The sequence below is a fragment of the Hirundo rustica genome, chromosome 1 (assembly GCF_015227805.2).
Source record: "Hirundo rustica isolate bHirRus1 chromosome 1, bHirRus1.pri.v3, whole genome shotgun sequence".
Classification (NCBI taxonomy): Eukaryota; Metazoa; Chordata; class Aves; order Passeriformes; family Hirundinidae; genus Hirundo; species Hirundo rustica.
The window spans coordinates 59070907-59092852 of record NC_053450.1 but is presented as its reverse complement, the minus strand read 5'-3'; the positions used below and the strand labels follow the sequence as shown (position 1 = coordinate 59092852).

Sequence of the window (21946 nt, the reverse complement as noted above, 5' to 3'; positions counted from 1 at the left end):
ATAGATAGATAGATAGAGAGATAGAGATAGATAGATATAGATAGATATAGATATATATTCAGATACCCAATTAGATATGGCCCATAACTGCAGATTGAGAGCCTTTTTATTCCTCTGAGATGCCTGATCCCCCATGCACTTGGGAATTGCTCTGCAGGCTTTGAATAGAGCCTGGGATTTCCCCAGAGCAGCCAGCACTGCTCTGTAAGGCTACTCTTGAAAGCAATTGCTAGATCAGATCCTTAATTTGTACTTGACAATGCTCAACTCATATGCACAGTAGGTGCGTGGGGGAGTTTGAGGGCTTTCAAATTGTGTGGGAGAAAGGAAAAAATAGACTTTGTTCTGTATTTAGCACTTGAAAATGATAAATCTTTTTTATATTCTCTACATTACAACACAGATGTGGAGCGAGAGAGATTTAGATTTTAATCTTTTTACTGAAGTAAAATAATTAAAAGGGTTTCACAAACTCATTTATTTCCACATGAAATATTCTATTTCAGGAGTGCTTGAGAAAGTGTTTCAGAAGTTAGCGATTTAAAGCTAACAGCTGCATGCTGATAGCAGGCACTGCAGCTTTAGATCACAGGAATCCACTCAGCAAAGGAACCAATTTCACTAATTTTGAAAAACAACAAAAACCCCACTGGCTAAAGAGCTTGCCTGAAATTAAAGCGTGTATCTACTTATTTTTCAAGAGAAATAGGAAAAAAAAAGGTTGAAAGAGATGAAACTCTTTTAATATGTCACAGATTATAATTTATTGCTAAAGGAAGAGCCACTGAATTCCTCCTCCTCTAATTAGTATTAATTTGTTAGGTATGGACAGAAGATGTGCCTCTGTTCATATGAATATTTGAAATACTGACATTTTACCTACTATTCAAGCTATTCCCACAGAGGGGTGATTGGATTACTTGTGCTCCCCACACTCGCTGAAGCACTCCCAGGGCAGTCCTGAGGGGTCTGTTGGCTGGCTGAGAGTGCAGACTCCACCACCACAAACACCTGATGAAATAAGTGAGTAGAATTAATTGTTTGCCATGTGATAATGTGTTCTCGCACTTTAAACCCTGACAGCTCAGTTTTATCAAATGATAAAATGCTTTTATCACACGAGTCAATGCTTAGATGGAAAACGTGACTGGGGGAACTGGTGGTAGCTCACCAGTCAGTTTGCTCAATCCATTCTTCTGTCCTTAAACTTGTCAAGAATGAAGTCAATCCATTTTTCTGTCTTTACACTTGTCAAGCATAAAGACAATTAAATCCTAGCAGCATTTGCATTTGATGCCCATCCAGACCAACTTACTGAGTAAAGGAATTACCTTGGTCTGACATTTGAGGTCACCAAAAGGGTTTCTGGACCAAAGACACGAGCAGAAAATGTATCAGTCAGGCTTCTTGATGGCCCATCAGTATAAAAACAGCTTCTTTCTGCTGTGAGGAGTTTTCACCTACAGATGTTTATTGTAACATGTGGGCCCATGATTTTCTTGGCAACTTTTCAAGACTGGCCTTTTTGAAAATTATTTCCATACTCACTGAATAGTTGGATGTTTGGAGTTTGGCAAACTTGAAGAAAAGATCTGCAGAAGGGAATTCAGGGTTCAGAAAGTCACACTCATGTTATCAGCATTTTAATTTGCCCCGAACTCAGGCTTAAATCCAGAAGGAATTGTTAAATATTGTAATCTTCTGCAGATCACAGGCTTTCATACAATTACCCTCTGTTGAGCCCCAAAATTGTTTGTCTGATTACTCATTTCTTCCATGTGAGATTTGATTGTTGATTTGAAGACATCCAGACGCAGAAAACCTTCCACTTCTCTTCCCAGTGTGTTCCAGTGGCTAATCACTCTCACTTGTTTCTCAATTAAGTCTGCCTGATGCTGGCTTCCAGCCACCTCTTCTTCCAGTATCTTTCTCATGGAGTAAGACAGCTTTGGGTAAGACAGGGTCAGGCACTGGCACGCTACATCCACTCAAGCAAAATGCTCTGCAAGAATGTGTGTTGGCATTTTTAATTGAAAAACTCTTTGCATATTTATTTAAATGAACTGAGATTTAAAAACAAACAAACAAACAAACAAAAACTCCACAGTAGATTAGTGTTTTATATAGAATTTTAAAAGGCATTAAGTGCTCTATAAGCATATGGTTTTATTTTAATGTTTCTCTAGGCAGGTATTACTGAGAACTGACAAAATAAATAATAATAATAATAATAATAAAAACCAACAACAACAAAAAAACCCCCCTATGTATTTGTTCTTCTGCTTCGTATAATGAACATCTGCATTCTTTTCTACCTCAAGTATCTGTTTATGAAGTTAGAGAAATCCACTACATAAGGAGCAGGCCAGAATGGAACTGAAAACTCAAAAGAAATTCCAGATGACTGGAATTCTCTGACTAAAGAGAATGAAATAAAACTCAAAGCTTCACCTGTCTCTAACAAAACCCATGCCAAACCCCACCCCACCACCCCCCCCCAAAAAAAAACCCCAACACCTTAAAGACCCAGCCATAGCATTCAATAGCTATATTTTCATGAGAAAGCTGTTTCTTCTCCGCAAAATCTACTCTGAAATTGGGATGCACAGAGAAACTGAGTTCTCAGATACCCAGAAAAAGTAGAAATTACTCAAAAATACTAAATATTCAGCAGATAGAAGAATTAAAAATCTGTCTGCCTCTGTTGGAACTGATGGAAGTTTTGTTCTCGGTGCTAAGACAGGCTTTATTACTTTGGTTGAAATACTTCTGTTTCACAGTCCCCTGAGATTCACGGACTGTGAATGCCACGCCCTGTCAACACCACTGGGGTGGGGTGGGGTGGATCCATAGGCTCTGTGTTTACAGGCTGGGTTGGAAAGGATGGCAAGATAAGCACGTACCAACAATCTAAGACAATCCACCAACTTCAAAGCCCAGAGAGATGTCAAATCAGGCAGAGACCAGGGGCAAGAGCAGGAAAAGTAAAAATATTTAAATACCCTCCAAACAGCCTCCCAAGAACTACCCTTGAAAGTTATTGTCATCTTTCTAACTCAAGTTTCAAAGACCCCTACAAACCAAAGAGGCCAAGATTTATTTTAATAACTGATTCAATGGTTTAACTTCTTGTTTTTGTTCTCCACCGTGGAAGAACAACATTGCACTTAAGTAATTATTACAAATTAATCTATTACACAATTACCATTAGTGCAGTTGTACCATTAAGCCTTTTCACAGAGTTAAAGGAAGACAATCCATGCACATTAATGGTTTGTACCTTTTCTGCAGGATGCTCTGGCATAGCATTAAGTGCTATTTTTAAAGACTGCCTGCAGCAGATTTAAACTCTGGTTGGGATGAATAAAGGAAAGATGATGTTACTTCAGCCTCTTACAGTCATCTGGGTTTTGTTTTGATCATATTTCAGAAATATTCACATGCTTTCCATACATTCTGTAAGGGTATTTTTGTAACATAAAATTCTCCTTTCTAAGGTCATTTATTTTAGTTTCAATGCAGCCGTGCTGATGAATGGGAGACAAAGGGGCATGAGAAGTTATTTCCCCATTTAATCACAAGCTCTAAGCAACAAAATGTACTCCCCAAGTACTAAGAATAGTTTGGGGACAAATCTTTTATATGGAAAACTAGCTGCTTGCAGGGCTACTGATGACTGTCAGTCGTGGATCTAGCTCCTCTGGGATCTCTAAGCCTTTAACGCCCTCTGTGCACCTGCTCACTGGGCAGGTCTGGCACTGCTTGAAGTTGTGCAGTCATCACAGCCACCGTGAACCCTCCTGGTAGATGGTTTCTGTGCCAGCTCTAGCTCTGGCAGGGATGGGGAAGCTGTGCTGGCATGTCACCTCATCTTGGGATGCTAGAGGATCAGTTTCCAGATATCCAGATACACTACTGGAGTAACATATTTTTTTTGCAGTGATCACAGATCATTGGGCATAAAAGGCTGTAGGAGCTGGAAGAAAGGTATTGGTGCAATCAGGGGAAGAACATCACCTGTCTGAAATCAGCAGCACATACCCTAAATCTTGCATGCTGGAAAAGACACTGCTCTGAAAGATGTCTCAAACTCTCTCTTTCAAACATCTCTTCAAAATAAATACTGAAAGAGTAAAAAAACTGGAAAATTTCTTGGTCATCCCTGGATCTTTGTTTGGACATACAACTGTGGAAGCCAAGACAGGGGTAAGAAAACACTGATTAGTGACAGATTTCTGTCTGGGAAACTAAAAACATCAGACTGGAATAAGACTGTGAGAGAGAGCAAGCCTCATGGGAGGAGCTGGCGCTGTCTGGTTTTCTGAGACTCACTGGGCTGCTCAGAAATGGATATTTGGCATGTACTCACAGAAAGAATGAGCTGGTCCTGGGCCCTCCCTGGCCCAGGAGGGAAGCATCTCCATGCAACTCTTGTAGCACCATCAACCAAACTGTGTAATCACTTCAAGCCTGGAACGGGGAAATGGGGGAATGGATACCAGAGCATTATGGGAGGCATCCAGGTGGCCAGAGCCTGGGTACAAGTGGGATCAGCACTTTAGAGCAAAGAGTTTGCATTCAAACAAAGACCATTTGTGTTAAGATCTTTTCTGATACTGTATACAGGGCAACTCTGAGGCACAGAAGGCCGGGTCTGGCTGTCTGACCAGGGCTGCAGCCGTGTCACACTGCCTGAGAGCCCCGCCATCCCAGGGTTGTCTGCCCACAGATGATGATGGTCTTGGTACTGTGTAGCTGGGCTGACACTCCTGGCCAGAGAGATACTGGCAGGCACAGAGACACCCTGGGGCAGGCACAGGGACACCTTGGGCAGGGCCATCCCAAGGAACTGCAGTTGTGGGTGACCCACTTGGGAAGAGAGCAGGAGGAAAAGCAGGGAGCAGCAAACCTTCATCACAAATGGGAGTTGGCAGCTTTGTGAGACAACACACTGTAAGCACAAGCAAGAAGCAATAGAAGTTGGTGCAAAAAGACCAAGGTGCAAAAAGACATGAACGAAGACATGAGCAAATACATGAGCTGAATACCTGCGGTCACAGTTTTAAGTCAAAATATTTTTTTCCCCTCCAAGAAGAAACGTTAGAAGGATAAAAGAAATCTAACGTGTTTGGTGATGAACCAATCTCAAAAGACCAAAATGGGAAAAATAAAGCTTATTACAGGTCTTGCTAGATTTCCTTTTCAAAAAGCACCTGGCTCAGACACTCTGAATGGATTTAATCAAAACTGTCTTATTAAGCAAGATTGAGCAACCTAAACCATATGAAAATTGTTACTGGCCCAAACATGACTCACTAGGAATGAGAGCCAGTCCCATTAATTACCTTCCGTAGAGCATTCCCAAAAGTCCATTATTCACACTGTAGTTCTAAGCACACTGTAGCTCAAGAAGCAGAGGTGGGAAGACCCTCATTTGGATGGAGGCAGAGAACTGCACCTTTGCACTGAGCAAGCATAAACTTGTGGGAGACAGAGTGACAAAAATGACACAGAATTCAGTATGATTGATTAATTGCCTTTAATGGAAGCACCACCATAATCATAAAGGGAGACTTGATTAAATGCGCACAGAACTCAATGGGAACTGTGACACAGAACAAGTTGTAAATTTTGATACTCACTAGCTCTGTTCCTGTCCATAGTCTACACCTCCAAAAGTGTGTCTGTCCTGCCTGAGTATAAGCTCATCAGAACTACAAGTGCCCCATCCACTGATACTATGTGAGTCTTAAATTTTTACAGACCTTCTGAGCTTGTGTGACTGTTATATCTGAAAATGCAACATAATACATCTTAATAAAATAGTAAGTTACTGAATAAGTGTTTTAGCCCAAGTTCCCAAAAATACAAAAGAAATCCCTGGTGCACTCTATGCTAAGTTTTTTGTTTGTTTGTTTGTTTGGTTTTGTTTTGTTTTGTTTTTCCTTTTTCCCATAATGAACAAGTTAAAAGGCTACTGCTATTATTTGGAATTATTCTAAAATACTTGCCCTGATTATGCAGTAGCAGGCGTGTGCAGTTGATTCAAAGGAGCTAAACTTTGCATCGAATTTCCCCTGGGTACTGTGTGAAACTGCACAATAAATGAGTGTTGCTGTAACTTAAACAGATACTGACTCTTCGGAGACATGAAAATAAAAATGTTCTGGTGTTAAAACGTGGCCCTGACAGGTCTATTACACTCACAAAGTCTGATCGTTTTCTTCCAACAGTAGCTCTCTTAAAAATTAATGATGCATACTTTCCATGCTATCTCATTACTCATGCACAGCTCAGTAGGTTCAGATGAGAATCCAGCTAGGCGGGTACTCAGTCAGGGGGGTGTACTCCCCCTCAGCAGGGAATGGGCTTAGGTCACCAAAAAACTTTCCTTCTCTGTATCTTTTTCTATTTAATCTACAGAGACTTTCTGTAAGATCTCTCTTCTCCTTTCCAGTTGTCAATATGACTGCTTTAGATCTCCACCCTGGGTTTAATATTCAATATAATTGCATAATTATTTTTAAAAAAAAAAAAAAACAGAAGTTTGGAAAAAACCCCAAATATTTCAAAAGAAATCTTTTTCTCTACCACGTGTTAAAATTTCCATTAATATTTGAAAAGATGCCAGTAGATGAGAACTTTTCTCCATAAAGCTGCAAAAGTTAAGGCATTCAGGGTCCCGAAACTCCCAGCGTAACTGTCACAACAAATTCCCTCGGGCTCATTATCACTCACTAACAATGCAGCAGATAAGTAATTTTTACCCTTTTGATTTGAGTCATTTAAAATAAATTAATCTCTGAAGTCAAACATGTACATCAGCTTTCTAGAGGAGTGTCTGTGATTTAACTCAGCTTCTTGCCCACTCCTATCCAATTGGCTCCCTCCAGCTCAGAAAAGGCCTGGGAAAATAGGCAAAACTGGCATTCTGGTGCAAAGGACAGCAGCTCTGGCTGCGCTAGGGGAGTGCAGGGCACGAGGGAATGCAGTTCAGCACCGCTCACCCAGCAGCCTCGGTGGATGCAGGCATGCCAGTGGCCAAGGGATGTGTGTTTACCCAGTATTCCCAATGCACACGAAATCCCCATAGTGGTGTTGTTTTTCCCTTTACAGCTGAATGGTGGCTCACACTGTGTGCACTTATACTGCTAACATCACTTGACTCATCTCTAAATGAGAACTAATGAATATGTATGATTAATACCAAGCTGGGCTGGCTGGGTGCCCAGGTGTCGGGAGCTATGTGTTTTCTATTACTGGAATGCATTTACTTTCACTGATGGGCAGATTTTGGATTTTATTGTTATTCTTTCTAAATTAAAAAAACCTGCAGAGGCAGAGTATTCAACTAGTGGTATGAAACTGAAAAATAATAACCTAGGACAACACGATCACTTTGGGTGGCATTTTACCAAGAACATTCTTACAGGACCTGCAAAATCTGATATACAATGAAAATTTTGTCAGCCTTCAAAGCATCCAAACTCCCAGAAAACACAAAATTATGGAAGTGAGCCTTACTTATGCCTCTCTTGCAATACAAGGAGAGCTACAGAATTTTCCTGATTAACAAATGTTTGATTTTAAACATACTTCAGTACTTAACAGTGCTGGCCACATATATTAAAAGCTGCACAGTAAGCTTCAGAATGTTATCTGCTTTACCAAGGTTCCATTTTAATTCTTCCCATATTATTTTCCATCGTATAAATGGAAAATAAATGAAGTTAATGTTCTGATTTTTTTTTTCATTTTTAAGACTAAGAACTACATTTTGAATTATGATTTACCACCCCTTTTTCCCTCTTCAGCAGAGGTTTAATTTAGTTTCATTTACCTCATGTGCTTTGAAATATCCCAGAGACGTGAAGCTTCAGTTGCAATAAAAATATTTCTGCTTCATAATGTAATAAAAAAGGCGACATAAAAAATTAAATAAGTACCTTTTTTTTTTGAATGTGTAGATATATGGGTTTCTTGCTTGCACCTCCCAGGAGAATAACCCTTCTTATTTTTATTCTGGAAAACACTTTGGCACTGAGCAGTTTTAGCTGATTTCACAGAATCATAGAATTTTTTGGGTTGGAAGGGACCATAAAGATCGTCTCATTCCAACCTTCTCTCTCATGGGCAGGGACACCTTCCACTAGACCAGGTTGCTCAGGGCCCCATCCAACATGGCTTTGAACCCTTCCAGGGATGGGGTACCCACAGCTTTTCTGGGCAGCCCGCTCCAGTGCCTCACTATGCTCACAGTGAAGAATTTCCTCTTAACATCTGATCTCAGCCTGTCTCTTTCAGTTTCATTAATGTGTCCTATCACTCCGTGCCCTTGCAAACAGTCCTTCTCCTGCTCTCTTGTACCCTTTGGCTGGAAGGCTGCTGTGAGGTGATCCCACAGCCTTCTCCCCTCCAGGCTGAATAACTGCAGCTCCCTCAGCCTGTCCCCACAGCAGAGATGCTCCAGCTCTCTGATCATCTTTGGGGCCCTACTCCAGACCCACTTCAAAAGGTCCACTTGCTTCTGGTGTTGGTAGGCCCAGAGCTGGATGCAGAAGATCTCATGAGAGCAGAGTAGAGGGAGCAAATCCCCATCCTCAACCTGCTGGTTACCATTCCCTGGTACTCACTGGCTGCACTGAGACAGGTGGCCAACTGCTTTGCAAGACAAACGTTCCTTCTTGCCAAAATCTGTGCTGTGATACTATGCATAATTAAGGGAAATGCATTTTATCGGGCTGTGGAAGCTGAGAAGCACATAACAACATGCTTTGTGTTTATTTATGTTAAAGTTCAGCTTTGGATCACCCACCCAGGTGACCACTTTCAACTCCCCGGCACCTGCAGTGGACAGACTAGTTTTGGAACAGGTAGGTCCTGGCACACAGAGAAGAGTCAAAGTTTTACCTTCACTACTGAGTTGGCATCACCCAAAATTTCATGCCATAACCATACTGCAATCTGCAGATATCAGCACACTTCTTACTGTTGATTTATTTAGATAGCAGTTGATGGTTTAACAGTATTTAATTAAGCTCAGCACAGTTAAAACCAGCTAAGCTTTGGCAGCTGCTGCTGTCATTGCAAATAGAATTTTGTATTGTGGACAGGGGAATCGGGGAAACAAGAGGAAAATTATCCCTCTTGCACCACCCCCTGGTACTTGGCAACAGGGAACTTCCCAACACTGCTGCCCAATCTGAACTGTTTGCACTAGAATAACACTTTTCACATTACACACACTCAGCATAACTTTTAAGCATCTCTAATGAAGCAGAGTCATATGTATGTATGTGCTCTAAAACATATAGACATGTGTGTGCATGTTTATATACAAATATACACACGTATTTAGCTGTTAACACAATGGAATAGAAGAGTCTCCCTGAGAGTGATCATTTAATCCCAGACAAAGAGCTTCCTCAAGAAGATCAGATATATTAGCCTTCAATACTTTTGAACTTCTCCCACTGGAACAAGCATAAATCCCTTTTACATATTGGGTTAAATAAGAAATTTGTTGTCACTGTTTTGAACAATAAAAAATGGTTGCAAGAAGCTATGTGTGTTTCTGGTGGATCTGTAGGCTCTTTGAAAGCAATTTTCACATATTTTCCAGCAAAGTTGGACTGCCTTGTTCCAGATTCTAACACTACCCTGGGGGAATTAAGATGTTCAGAGTTTGCATCGAATTCTGCACAGATCCTAGGGAAAACAGACTTGCTCATCCTGGCTGCAAATTTTTAAGTGAGAGGTTAAGCTGCTGCTCTGTGCTGTGCATGGGTCAACAGAACCACTCAGATTTGTGAAGAGATGGAAGAACTCTGTATGGTTTTCAGGGCCGAGATAAGACGTTTTCCTGAACTAGTTCAGGAGATGCCACAATTCTTCAGTACCTGTTTCTCCGTGAAGGAAGGATGAGCAAGTTGGTGCAACAAAACATGCAGCCCAAAGCTCTTAAAGTGCTGTATTTGTTTGGTAAGTTACTTTGTGATACAGTAACTTAATACTTCCAGAGATCTGGTTTAAACCACAAGCAGGTACGAAGCTGGCACCAAAGGACTAAACAGCAAGCTTCCCTGCAGTTATAAACACCTATAAGATAATCTGTAAACTTTTAAATTGAGATTTGACAGAGGGCTTGAGCATACGCCAGTTAAAAGTACATAAAAATTCCCTCTGGCTTACATCTGTGAACACGAGGGAGGATAAGAACGGTGTCAGCATAGGAATATATGTGAGCAAAGATCACTCTCTGGAAATGCATATTTACTAAATATAGGGAACTCATCATGAATGCTTCAACTCAACAAATATTTGCTGAATCCTCTAATACAGAGGCCAAAGAACTCTTTGGCAAATGTGAATCGGAATGAAACTTAGATATAGACTCAGATGATTTGATAACTGATGGCAAGCCTATAAAACACTACAAAACCCACCAGATGTCAGTGGGCAAGTGATAACTGACCTCTTCGCCAGCTTCTCACACCTGAGAATTGTTTTAACCTTTTACATTTTCACTTGTTCCTATGTATATTTATATATTTTGGGACCTGTGGAGTAGTATGTTTCTTTAATCTTGAGAAACCAAGCCTGCAGATATCACATGTGGAAGCTGCATGTGATCCTGAATGTTGAGGGTTCCTGTGCTTTGACAGGTTTTGGCACCTGCCAGAAGTGAGGGTGTTCTGGCCAGTCAGTGAGAACTGACTAAAAGCAGAAACTGAGGTGGGCTCTTACAACCCCTCCACATAAACAGTGAAGAGTAAGACAGCAGCAAAGGTCCCTTCAGCATCACCAAATCCTCCCAAGGCAGTCACAGCACTGATCCTTCCTTCCCACTAGTGGCACTTCCACCACCGTTCCTGTACCCAGCGTCGTTCTGCTCACTATCATCACCTTCCCATGCTTTCACAAGGAGTGGGTGGGTGGAGTAACAGGGCTCTCCCCCACAGTTTAGACCATGAAAGTAGCTGGCTATTTAGCACAGATGAGAAACTCAGCACTTTATTTAAATGGAGCACATTGCAGCTGAGATAATTTTTTCTGTATTTTGAGTTTTATAACTGATAACACAAAATGACATAAACATTTAAAAAGGCAAAAGTAGTGCAAAATTACTTCTATGATAATACAGGACAAATGTTGGCAACCAGCAGCATTTTAAAAGCAACAATAGGAAACATATCAGGCAAAACACTAATTTACATAGTGTGGTAGAAATGTAACTACTCTACAGGCTTTTTCATGTAAGTCCGGAGAAAGATGAGTTACATACAGTCAAACCTATGAATGGTAACTAAACCACTGCATTTGAAAAGTAGCCTTGTATACCAGCTTCCAGATAAAATGTAAATATAATCTGATTTCTTGCTGAGTATATTGCACTAACTTCTTTTACTGTTTCTTGTTTGGTTGGTTTTCTGTTTGGGGTGGTGGTGTTTTTTGGTGTTTGTGGTTTTTTTTTTTTTTTTTTTAATGTATGAGAAAATGACATGCTGTTGAAGAGCTCACTTCCTTTTAAACACTGGCACCATGAAATTAGAGCTATACTGACAGTCACTATTCAAGAAAAAAACAAAACAAAACAAAAGTTGTCATAGTAGTAAGACAAAATCCAGTTTGGAAAAATGAAGTGAAGAGAAACACAGCTATTGCAATATAAACCTAAAAAAAAAAAGTTTCATGAAGAGCATAAAGTCCCATTGTGTCAATTCCTTTAGAAAAAAAGGATTTGCAAATGTATGTCCAAAACAAGTGTTAAACTACAGTTCTGTAAGGTTTGAGTTTAGGATCTAGCATGACATTTTCTTCCTTCTTTCCAGGTCACACAATATTGACTTCAAAGCAGTGATTATGAAGCAACGATCTTGTATATGTGTTTGTATTTGTATCTGCACATTGAAGTATGTCACTGAAGTCACACTTACTGCAACAAAATTACTCCAGGGACAACTACTACAGGTTCCCTATGAACTCCTGAAGAATGGGGTTGTCAATTAAACTTAAAAAAATCTTTTACAGAACAATTTCATATCTGAAAAGTCATCAAAAATTACAAGAAGAATTAATGAAGTCTGAGTAAATTCTAGCCTTTAAATTATTGCCATAGGAATAAAACTGTTTATTTTCCAATCACTTGACTTGACAAGGAAAACTTATTTGGGAATTTTTTACTGATGAATCAAACTGGCCCAGACACTATAACAAATAATTAAATATTTTATCTTTAAAAACCTGACTAGAAACAATGAAATAATTTGGAAGAATGATTAACTGTGTAACCAAGTAGCAGGATATACAAAATGTGATTCAAAAACTAAACAATATAGTTAAATTTTCAAATGCATTAGAGGCTTATTAACCTGAACTATCTGAAGAAGTTGATGATACACGCATTCACTTGGCTGTATGTAACCCTCAAGTTTTCATTCAGAAACAGCTACCGATGACAAACAGCAAAATACAGAAAGTTCAGAGATTCTCAAGTATGTTAGTGCGCTCTTGGGAACTGGAATGGAGGAAAACAGAAAAAGTTTACATCATAGAAGAAAACAAAAGACACTGAGAACTCTATGGCTAATATGAGGGAAAATAATATTGCTGTATTCCCACATCTGTATTTGCATTCTTTTTACAAAGTCTGGGTTCAGGGCATTCAAATTAAATGTCTGCATTTTTATACAGAACAAGAAAGAATTCTCCCCATCATAAGTACGTGGTACTGTGCACAGATTCATCCTCTTAGGTCTGGGCTTTTTAAATTTAAAGCCCTCAAAATATCACAGTCAGTTGTGGTGTTGGCAGAAGGAACTTCTGTTGCAGAAGTTTATTCATACCTTCTTAACCTTTGGCTGAGGTCAGGCAGCCAAACCACATTCTCAACTCTACAGGAAAGTAAGATATCATTCTTTACCATTTATAAATGGTCAACCATGCAATAAATTAAGTCCTAACTTGAAACAATCCCATAGCAATGGAAAATGGATAGGACAACAGAAAAAATAATACAATAGCAAGTCTTTTCTGGGGTACATCGTAAGTACTCAGGTACCAACAACCTACTGATGTACATAGTCCAAAGGTTATCTCTGCTACTAGATTCGATTAGGATATTTTCCCCCATCATAAAAGAAACTGCTTTTTCATTGAAAGATTGAACATTTTCAGAATCTTTTTTTTTTTTTTTTTAATGAAACCAAATATTTTCACTACACGGGAAAGATATTATTTTAGCCTACTATTCACACCAAAAAAAAAAGCATTTGAATGACAGTTTTGTTGACATTTCTGTAGAATAGCCTTCAAATTATACGATAAATTCCTAAATGTTGGCTTGAGGGTGGCACCTTTTAGAAGAAACAGTCCAATAGATCTCAGCTCAAAACTGCTGAGAATTTTTTCATATAATTCCAATTGTGTGGACCTCCTACCTTACTCTTATATTCACAAAATATCCTTACAGTAATAGCAGCAAATACTTTCAGGTGAAATCCTACTATTGTTATTTTCTGTGATGAATTTGTGTCTTCTCATTTGTTAAAAGAAATTTGGCAGCTGAAACCAAAGGTCAGTGTCTCACTACAACACAGGAGCAGAACAACAGGAAGAGTTTTGCAGATCAGTGGAGAAAGCTTAGAAGCGTCAGTGCTGCCATTTTTACTGTGTCTGTCCTTCCATCAACACTGCATTTGCAATGCTGCAAATGCTTCTTTTAAAACATCTTTCTGCAGTAGTATATGCTGTTCTTCTGATTTGTCTTAGAAAACAAATTTCCCTTTCACAGTAGTTTTTGACCTTGAAAATGATAGGATGACTTCCATTAATACAGAAATAAGCACGGAAACCCATAGTATTAGAATCAAATGTTCAGCTTCTTAAAATGTTAAATACTTCTCTCACATTGCTTTATTAACACACTCCAACAAAACAAAGAAAAAATTAGGATTATGCTGTGATTTCCTGGACAGGTCAAGAGGCTGTGCAACTTGGCACATAAGTCATAAAAACTAACCCTTTTTGCAAGATAATTGCAAAAAATGGGGGGGTTTGCCATGAATTATAGAACCAAGTCCTTCCTGCTGACTACATCATTGAATTCCATTGTAAGGACTTCTCACACATAAATCTTGCTACACAGTAAATTTGAAAACTCACCAGTAATTCCCAAGTGTTCAAATGAAAACATGCACTCTGAATGCATATGCAGTGATATATAATAAAGGAATTTAGAGCCCAGCTTTTCAGATTCAAAACTCTAGGCAAGAATCCAACAGCAGAAGTTGTTTTAGCTCCAGTTTTCTTTTTAAATCATCAACACCAATGAAGAACCCTTACCAGTGGGATTCTTGGAAATCATATTTTAAACACTGTATGGAAGACACTGTTTTCTCTCTGGGGTTTAAGCATTGTCTACCATGATCAACTTGATGCTGTAGCATTTAACTCATAAACAAGAAAAAAAAAATCAGAGTTAAAAAAAGTAAAGTTCCGACCATTCGCAGAGACACCACCTCTGCTCATCAGTCCTCAGTGAAAGTCACAGACTTTGGACCTGTGGATATCTGTTCTGATCACTAGAACAGATCACCTTTGAAGGACCATGCCTGAAAGGCCTGGCTTGTAGCAGGAGAGATGAAATGCTAAACCCAGGGACAGAATATGTTAAATACCAAAGTGTGAAGTCCAGAGATAGAAAGCTTCTGTCTATACCAGAGACTTTCTTTAGGAAAAGCAGACAACTGATACATTTATTCACTGGAGGAAATATATCCCAATTAGGAAAGGAAGTTCATAAAGTGCATCTCTGAAACAAAATGCACATTTGGCTACTTGTTATCACTTCCACTGAAACTAAAAGCCAGGTTAAAAGATGTGCAGTTTGTATTTTTCATCTTTATTGCTCTGTTTATCTATTTGCTTTGTATAATCTACATTTTTGTGCTGTTCTGTCTGCATGACCATCTTATTTACATCAATACTTTCATTTGAATAAATATACATCTATTTATCTCTGAAACAGTTAACTGTATAGGCTACTCTTTCCTGCACATTCAACTACTAATAACTTGTGACAGGCATTCAGTCTTTAAACCTGGTGAATTTCTTATGCTATGTCCTAATGCTGTATCCTTGATATTCAAAGGAATGTTGAAAGGACAAGCTTGTTTTATCCTGCAAAAATATTATTGACAACCACCCACAATGTGGGTTGAAATATCTTGTCACAAAACTAAATTTATTCAGTTTTTATGACAGAAGATTTTGTCCTGTGATTAGATCTCAGCAACACAAGAGCATTTAGCCACGTTTCTTGTAATGATATCAAATAATATACACAGCTCCATTTTCATGGTTTTTGGTTTCAACTTCAACTCGGATTCAAGTGAAACTCTGAAGCTCAAAAACCAGGCTTATTTTAGTCTGAGAGAAAAATGAGCCAATCAAAGTACAAATTTATGTCAAACTCTAAGTTCTAGTAAGTATAAAATGCCTTTTTTTTTTTTTTTAACATTGCTTGCTTCACAAAAAAGGCACAATGCTTTATTTACTAGTGTCCTTTGCATCAATCACCTCACCACTTTGCTCTAGAAGCCTTTTCTTAAGTGATTCCTTTGTAGACAGCTGATATCATCATCATGATACAAAAGCATAGGAACTACTACAGACATATTATTTTAGTAAAGGAAAGTATTTTAAATTTGTAATAAACATACCCAGATTTTTCTTGCAATACTCCAGAACACCTTAAGTAGAAGTTTTACTTCTTTTGGCTCTCTTTAACTTTGAATAACCTTCTTCTTTCTGCTTACAAAAAAAAGACAAACAGAAAAGGAAAAAAAAAAAATAAAACAAAAACAACAACAAAAAAGAAAAACCCAATAAAGCAAATGAAGCAGCAATGAGTCCAGCAGTGGCAGCACTGCAGTGGCAGTGTAGCAGTGAGAACTCACTGTGTCCTAACACTTCCCAAAAGTAGCTCGCAGGACTCGGGCAGATACCTTTACTACTCACAGCCTGCCCGGAGAGTGAGGAATGCATGGGGCACTTTTTGACTCCTGACTAGGACAAGGCAGTGCCCTTCCCCATTCCAGCAGAGATGCCAGACCAGCTACAAGCTCTCCATGCTCACAAGCCCGGGTATATCTGAGTCATTCCCAGTGGCAGGCAAAGGACTTCAACAATTCATACTGTGGTGGAAGTCTCCCCTCAATACCCAGACCCCTGGGGTTGTTATTCTTATAAACAACTGTTTTTAGTTGCTGATTTTCTTCTCTTTGTGGGAGGACACTACTGCTGTAGCACTGCAGAGCTGAGCCTGTAACCAGCAGACTCGTTTGTGGCCCTGTTGAAAGGGCCTTTCCCAGCTGCAGTTGGATGGGGCCAGCTCAGAGCAGCTGGGCTGGCGCTCCCCACACAAACTCTTCTCTTCCTTGCTGCAGCTCAAGCTCTGGGGTATGAGTGTGTTCCTGCAGCAGGCCCCTGGGGTGGCTGCACTGGCCTTTTCTGATCTGCATGGAGAGCACAGACTGTGTTCTTTTAATTACAGTTAAAACGTCCAGAATCGTCTTGTATTTGGCTTTAAAAGCATAACAAAACAAAAAGGCATTTCTACAGAACATTCCTAAATTCAAGTCCTTGAGATGAAAAACTCACAGAGCCAATGAGAATGCCCAGACTTATATTGGGCAGGATAGAACTTTTCTGTAGAATCAGAAAACCTGCTTCAGAAACAGTAACACCATTAAACATTTCAGTAGCATGTTTTGCTGGAGACAAACATTTAAAATGAACTCTTCAAGTCACAGTATCATTCCCAATGGTTACTGTCAATTTTATCCTGGTTAATGTTAATTTTATCCAGAGAGGTCAGTAAGATTTCTTAGCCAGCCCATTTTAATTGGAACATACTAAAAATATTTAAATATTTTTTCATCTCCTTATGGAGTTCCTTCTGGACTGGATCAAGAAGTGCATGTGTGTGTGGGGGGAGGCAGTTTACCTGTCTTCTTCTGGCACAACCTTTCTGTACAGATGCTTCCATGTTGCTCTCCTTGACTGGCAAAGTTGGTTTGGAGGTCAATGTTTCACATGCCAGATACTTGTTCCCTGTAATCATCTTAAAGTATAGAAGTTTATACCTTATTTAGAAAAACACCCCACAACATTTTGAACTTTTAAAATTACCTGATTTTCAGAAGGTCCCCTCATCACATAAAGCTGAGATAACCCACCAAATCACATTGTATAGATGAAAAACGTGATAAGCTCAAGACATTTCATCCGTGTACCCTATATATGGAATATCATCCTCATGAAAATAGCACAGGAATCAGCCCAACCATTTATTTAATTGAGATGCAGGGGAATCACAGAAAAATTAGGTGGTAAAGTACTTCTAGCTGTTACGTAACCATAACTTTTACTCAAAATAGAGCTAACTTCAAAGATAGATCACCTTGCTTTGGGCCCCATTCAGTCGAGTTCTGAGAATCTGGAAGGCTAACAAACCCAAAAACCCTCCCTCTGCAACTTGTTCTAGCAGCTGACTAGTTGTTCTCACATTGAAGATTTTTTTTTCCTCATGTCCAGTGGGATTTTTTCAGTTGCAACTTGTGCTTTTTGTGAAATTGGAATTAAACTTGTATTTTCAAAACTTCCATGTTTGTCTAACAGCACAATGCCTTACACACAACTGCCATCAGCACTGTACAATTGATGAGGTTTGAGATTCCTTCCAGGAGGAAGGAATTATTCCATTAATATGGTTTTACATGGAGAGAGACTGAACACTAAAAAAAAAAAAGTCACCATGTTAACCTCACACAGACCTGGATAAACTGTCTAAAACAAAGGAAAACTAATCAGCCCACCAAAACAGTTCCAAATTAAAGAAGCACTTATTTCACACAGTAAATCATCTTCCCTTTCAGAAAAAAAAAGCACCAGCGGCTGAAAACATTAAGTTATATGGTAGAATTTTAGAAAACTATATTGAGAATTATGGTAGAACATGATGAAAGTCATGCTCTTTATTGCTTAACATTGTTTTTGAATTTGTGAGAAGCAGTGAGAATGAGCCCTGTTCTTTACTGTACCTGTTCAAAGTTAGGTTTGGAATGATGATTGGTTGTCTCAGCAGTACAGTCCTTAGAGTGGCAGGCTGCTTTGTTTTCTTCCCTCTTGGCCACGCACACTGTATCTCTGAAGACAGATTCATGAATATTTAACCCAGCTCCTTTATTTGATCTCTTTGTTTGTTGCAGTGACAAACTGGAATTTGTAATTTCATTGTCTAATTCACAAATCTGCAAATGCACTTCTTTTGGCTGGTGCTCTTTCTCAGGAGATTGAGTAGTACTTTGACTTGCAAACTTTTTCCCCCTTCTTGCACTGGAAGCAGGAGATTCATGTGTATTCAGACGTGGACTGGTGTTTGATTTCTGAAGCACTGGCCCAACATTCTTAAGAAAGAACGGAGAATTGGCTTTTTTGTGATTAACGTCATTTGGATTCCCACCTGAAGCTGAGTTTTCAGAAAAATCAGTGTTAACAATTTGTCCACTAGACTGGGTTTTCCAACGGAATATGGGTGTACCATGTTTTGTGTGTGCCTTCTTGTTCTTTACCTGAAGCATGCTGTTATCAGTAGGAGTTTTGACTGGCATATTTTGAATGTGTTTGAAAACCTCAGTTATGCTGGATTTATTCACAGACAGCATAGCAGATGAAACACCCACACTTACTACTGGTGAGCGCCTTTCAGCATTTTCCCTTTTCTTCCTATCTGTTTGATTTGTGATCTTTCCATTCATTTGCATCAACTTTCCTTTGAAAATTGGTATAATTTTGCTGACTTTTGGGGGCGTGGATTCAAAGGCTGAGTTTACACGTGTTCCTGAAGATTTTACACTTGGTAGCTCTGGTAGGCCTGGTATTTGCTTACTGCTCATTGATTTCTCTGTTGCTTCAACGCTAACCCCTCCTGTACTCCTACAGCTACTCGAAAACCTGTACGTTCCTGGCTCTTTGATCAAACACTCCATCCAGTGGCTGTTTTCCGTACTGCACGGTGAAGGGATTCCAGGAGAAAACGGTTTCCTTGGACGAGCCTGGGTTAGAGACACTACACAAACCATCTCACCGTCCAGTTTCGTAGGCTTAGGTTTTATTTCCTGCAACACATCAAGAGCTGCTAAATCGAATAAACTGGATTTAACGATCTGATAGTGCCACCTATTGCATCGCTACATGATATCAACCTAACACACATCACAATATATGAACATACAATTTTGTGTTTTGGATGAGAAATACAATATTTTAAAACAATATTTAGTTGTCACTATAAATTAAGGGTTTTATTTTTTTAATTCTCCCCGAGTTCTTTGTTTACAAACTATGCTAGAATATCGTATTTCTCAGAAGGAAAAAGTTAAATTACAGTCATTATCTTGGTTTAGTGCTTTCCAACCGGATAATTTCCAACCCCTTTTGAGGGGTTCTGCAGAGGGTTTGACTGAATGGGCTCCTCATCTCTTAAGACTTCTAAGAGCATCTGTATTCTGAGCAAAAGACAGCTTGGATGTCTATAAAAACTGCAGATGACACAGAGGACCCATTCTAGCTTTGATCACTGGAGAGACATAAACAGGAACTGCTCTCTGAAAGAGGATTATAGTATTTTAGAACCTCTGCAACTTCTGTCACTATTCTTTGTTCAGAACTAATTACTTCATTTCTTCTTTCATACATTGCTACCAAAGAAATTTGAGCCTCAGCCTTTGTCACAACCTCAAATTACAGGAGTTTTGATTACTTGCCTCCTTTCCATCACCAGATATGGAGTAAATCTTACAGCTTGAGTGTTTTAAAATGCTTTTGTCCACACAGTCCTCTTTTTGTTTTTAAATAAATTGTACCACTACTACTACTGCTAGTAATAATAATAATAATAATAGAATTATAATGGTTTGGGTTGGAAAGGACCTGACAGATAATTTAGTTCCAGCCCCACTGCCATGGTCATGGACAACTTTCACCAGACCATGTTGCTCAAAGCCCCATCCAGCCTGGCCTGGAACACTTCCAGAGATGGGGAATGCACATCTTTGGGCAACCTGTCCCAGTGCCTCACCACACTCACAGCAAAAAATTCTTCCTAATATCTAATCTAAATCTACCCTCTGTCAGTTTAAAGCCCTTCCTCCTTGTCCTGTCATTACATGCCCTTGTAACAATCATAATAATGTTACTGTTATTATTGTTGTTGTTATTACTGTTTTTATTATTATGGAAGAGATTTGAGAAAGTTCTGGATATCCAACTGTAAAAAAGAAAAATAGAATTGCAAATACTGATAGCAACTAATTAACATCAAGTCCACTTTTTATGTATTTATAATGTTCATAATAACTTCACCATCAGAAATACAATGAAAAAGTATGTGCCATTAATATGTTTATAAAAAAAGCCTTACTTGCACTGAAGCCCTGGAGAGTTCCTTTGTAGCATAAAGTGCTTTACTTGTCATCTTTACTGGAAATCCACACAGCTGTGAAAAACTGTTCTTCATGTCAGAAAGGAAAGAGTTCACTACACTTTCTGCATCTGTTCTGGGGAAATACTGCACTGGCTGACTTCGGATGCAACTTAAAGGGTACCTGAGTATGTGTTCAGGGACACGTAACAGGTTTCTTTACATTTCTATAATTATTAATCATCTTTGTTGAGAAGCAAACATGAGTTTGTCTAAATGGTTTCTAAAAAGGTGAACAAAAGCACTTAATTCCTTATGGGCCTGAAGTTTATAAAGATACAGGACTTCAGCACAATTATACCACATTAACTTATAACAGCAAAGATTACTCAGTATAAGTAACCCTTAGTCTACTCTTTCTTGGCAGGAAAGTTCTCTTTAAAAGCAATCTTTGTTGGCCACATTTTTACACAACTTAACCATCTTTTACAGCACTTTCCTTTACATCACATTTAAAGTGGCATTATCACATTTATGGAAGCCATGAAGCAATTTGTTCTATTTGACCTCCTATTATTCAATACTGGGACAGACACTTGACTAAATATTTTGTTTCAATTTGTCTAGTAAAACACTTCTCTACTGACTGCTATGAAATTATGAAAGAAGGAAATGTAACAAATATATACTGAAAGGATACGTGAAGAACCTTTCCCCTATTGGTTTGAAGTAAACACTCAAGTACACTTTTGTCTCTTCAAGATCCTCAGGAAGAACATATCCATACTTAGATAAACCAAACACGAACAGGTATTACAAGGACAAAACCAATAGGCACAAAAAAGGGAGGGAAAAGTGAAAGCAGTGTGTGTGCTTCTTACCAGACTCTTCCAGTGCATCTCAAAGTCCTTATAGGAACGGAAAGGAGATTCTGGAGGAATTATGTGGCTGATGTTTATGATCTGACCCATTTTCATGCTGTGCACAGGTAAAGAAGGGAAGAGCCATTTACTGGTTTACTCCCCAGAAAGACCCTGTTCAGGGATTTTCTCTCAAATTTGTCCTAAACCAGGACAGATGCTTAGAAAGGGTGTCATTAAATCCAGTTGAAAATATACTGATCTTTTGGGGAAAAATAATCTTATTTTTGGCATTCAAAGTATTTAGAGACTATTTTTATGTTTTGAGGACTAATATCTTTAGCTCATAAGTTGATGGCATAACAGTAGCAATATTTCCTCAAGTATGGTAAAGAATGTGACAACTACAAGTGCCATTTCTCTTCAACACTCACCAGAAGTTAATGTAGAACAAAAGCAAATATCATCATTACTTCTCCTATATTTAATGATGAAAAATCTTAGGTAAAAATGGAGGTAGTTCATGGCAAAGGTGGAAATACTTTTTCTTTAAATTGGCCTTCTGCTAAAATTGTACTTGAGAAAAACTGATGATCTTGGA

The 21946-nt window shown here is 38.9% G+C and overlaps 1 protein-coding gene across 1 annotated transcript in view; it reads right to left on the bottom strand.

The window, feature by feature from the left end:
* Nucleotides 1-1863: 1863 nt before the first annotated feature.
* The window catches only part of C1H18orf63 (chromosome 1 C18orf63 homolog), a 29764-nt gene continuing 9681 nt past the window's right edge, over nucleotides 1864-21946 (bottom strand). The window contains exons 9-15 of the mRNA XM_058422484.1: nucleotides 21367-21463; nucleotides 21186-21271; nucleotides 20486-20669; nucleotides 18105-19181; nucleotides 17009-17125; nucleotides 15723-15810; nucleotides 1864-2002 (exon numbers count right to left, since the gene is read on the bottom strand). Coding sequence (XP_058278467.1) covers nucleotides 15754-15810; nucleotides 17009-17125; nucleotides 18105-19181; nucleotides 20486-20669; nucleotides 21186-21271; nucleotides 21367-21463 — 1618 coding nt within the window. The 3' untranslated portion in view covers nucleotides 1864-2002; nucleotides 15723-15753. The remainder of the gene's footprint in view (nucleotides 2003-15722; nucleotides 15811-17008; nucleotides 17126-18104; nucleotides 19182-20485; nucleotides 20670-21185; nucleotides 21272-21366; nucleotides 21464-21946) is intronic.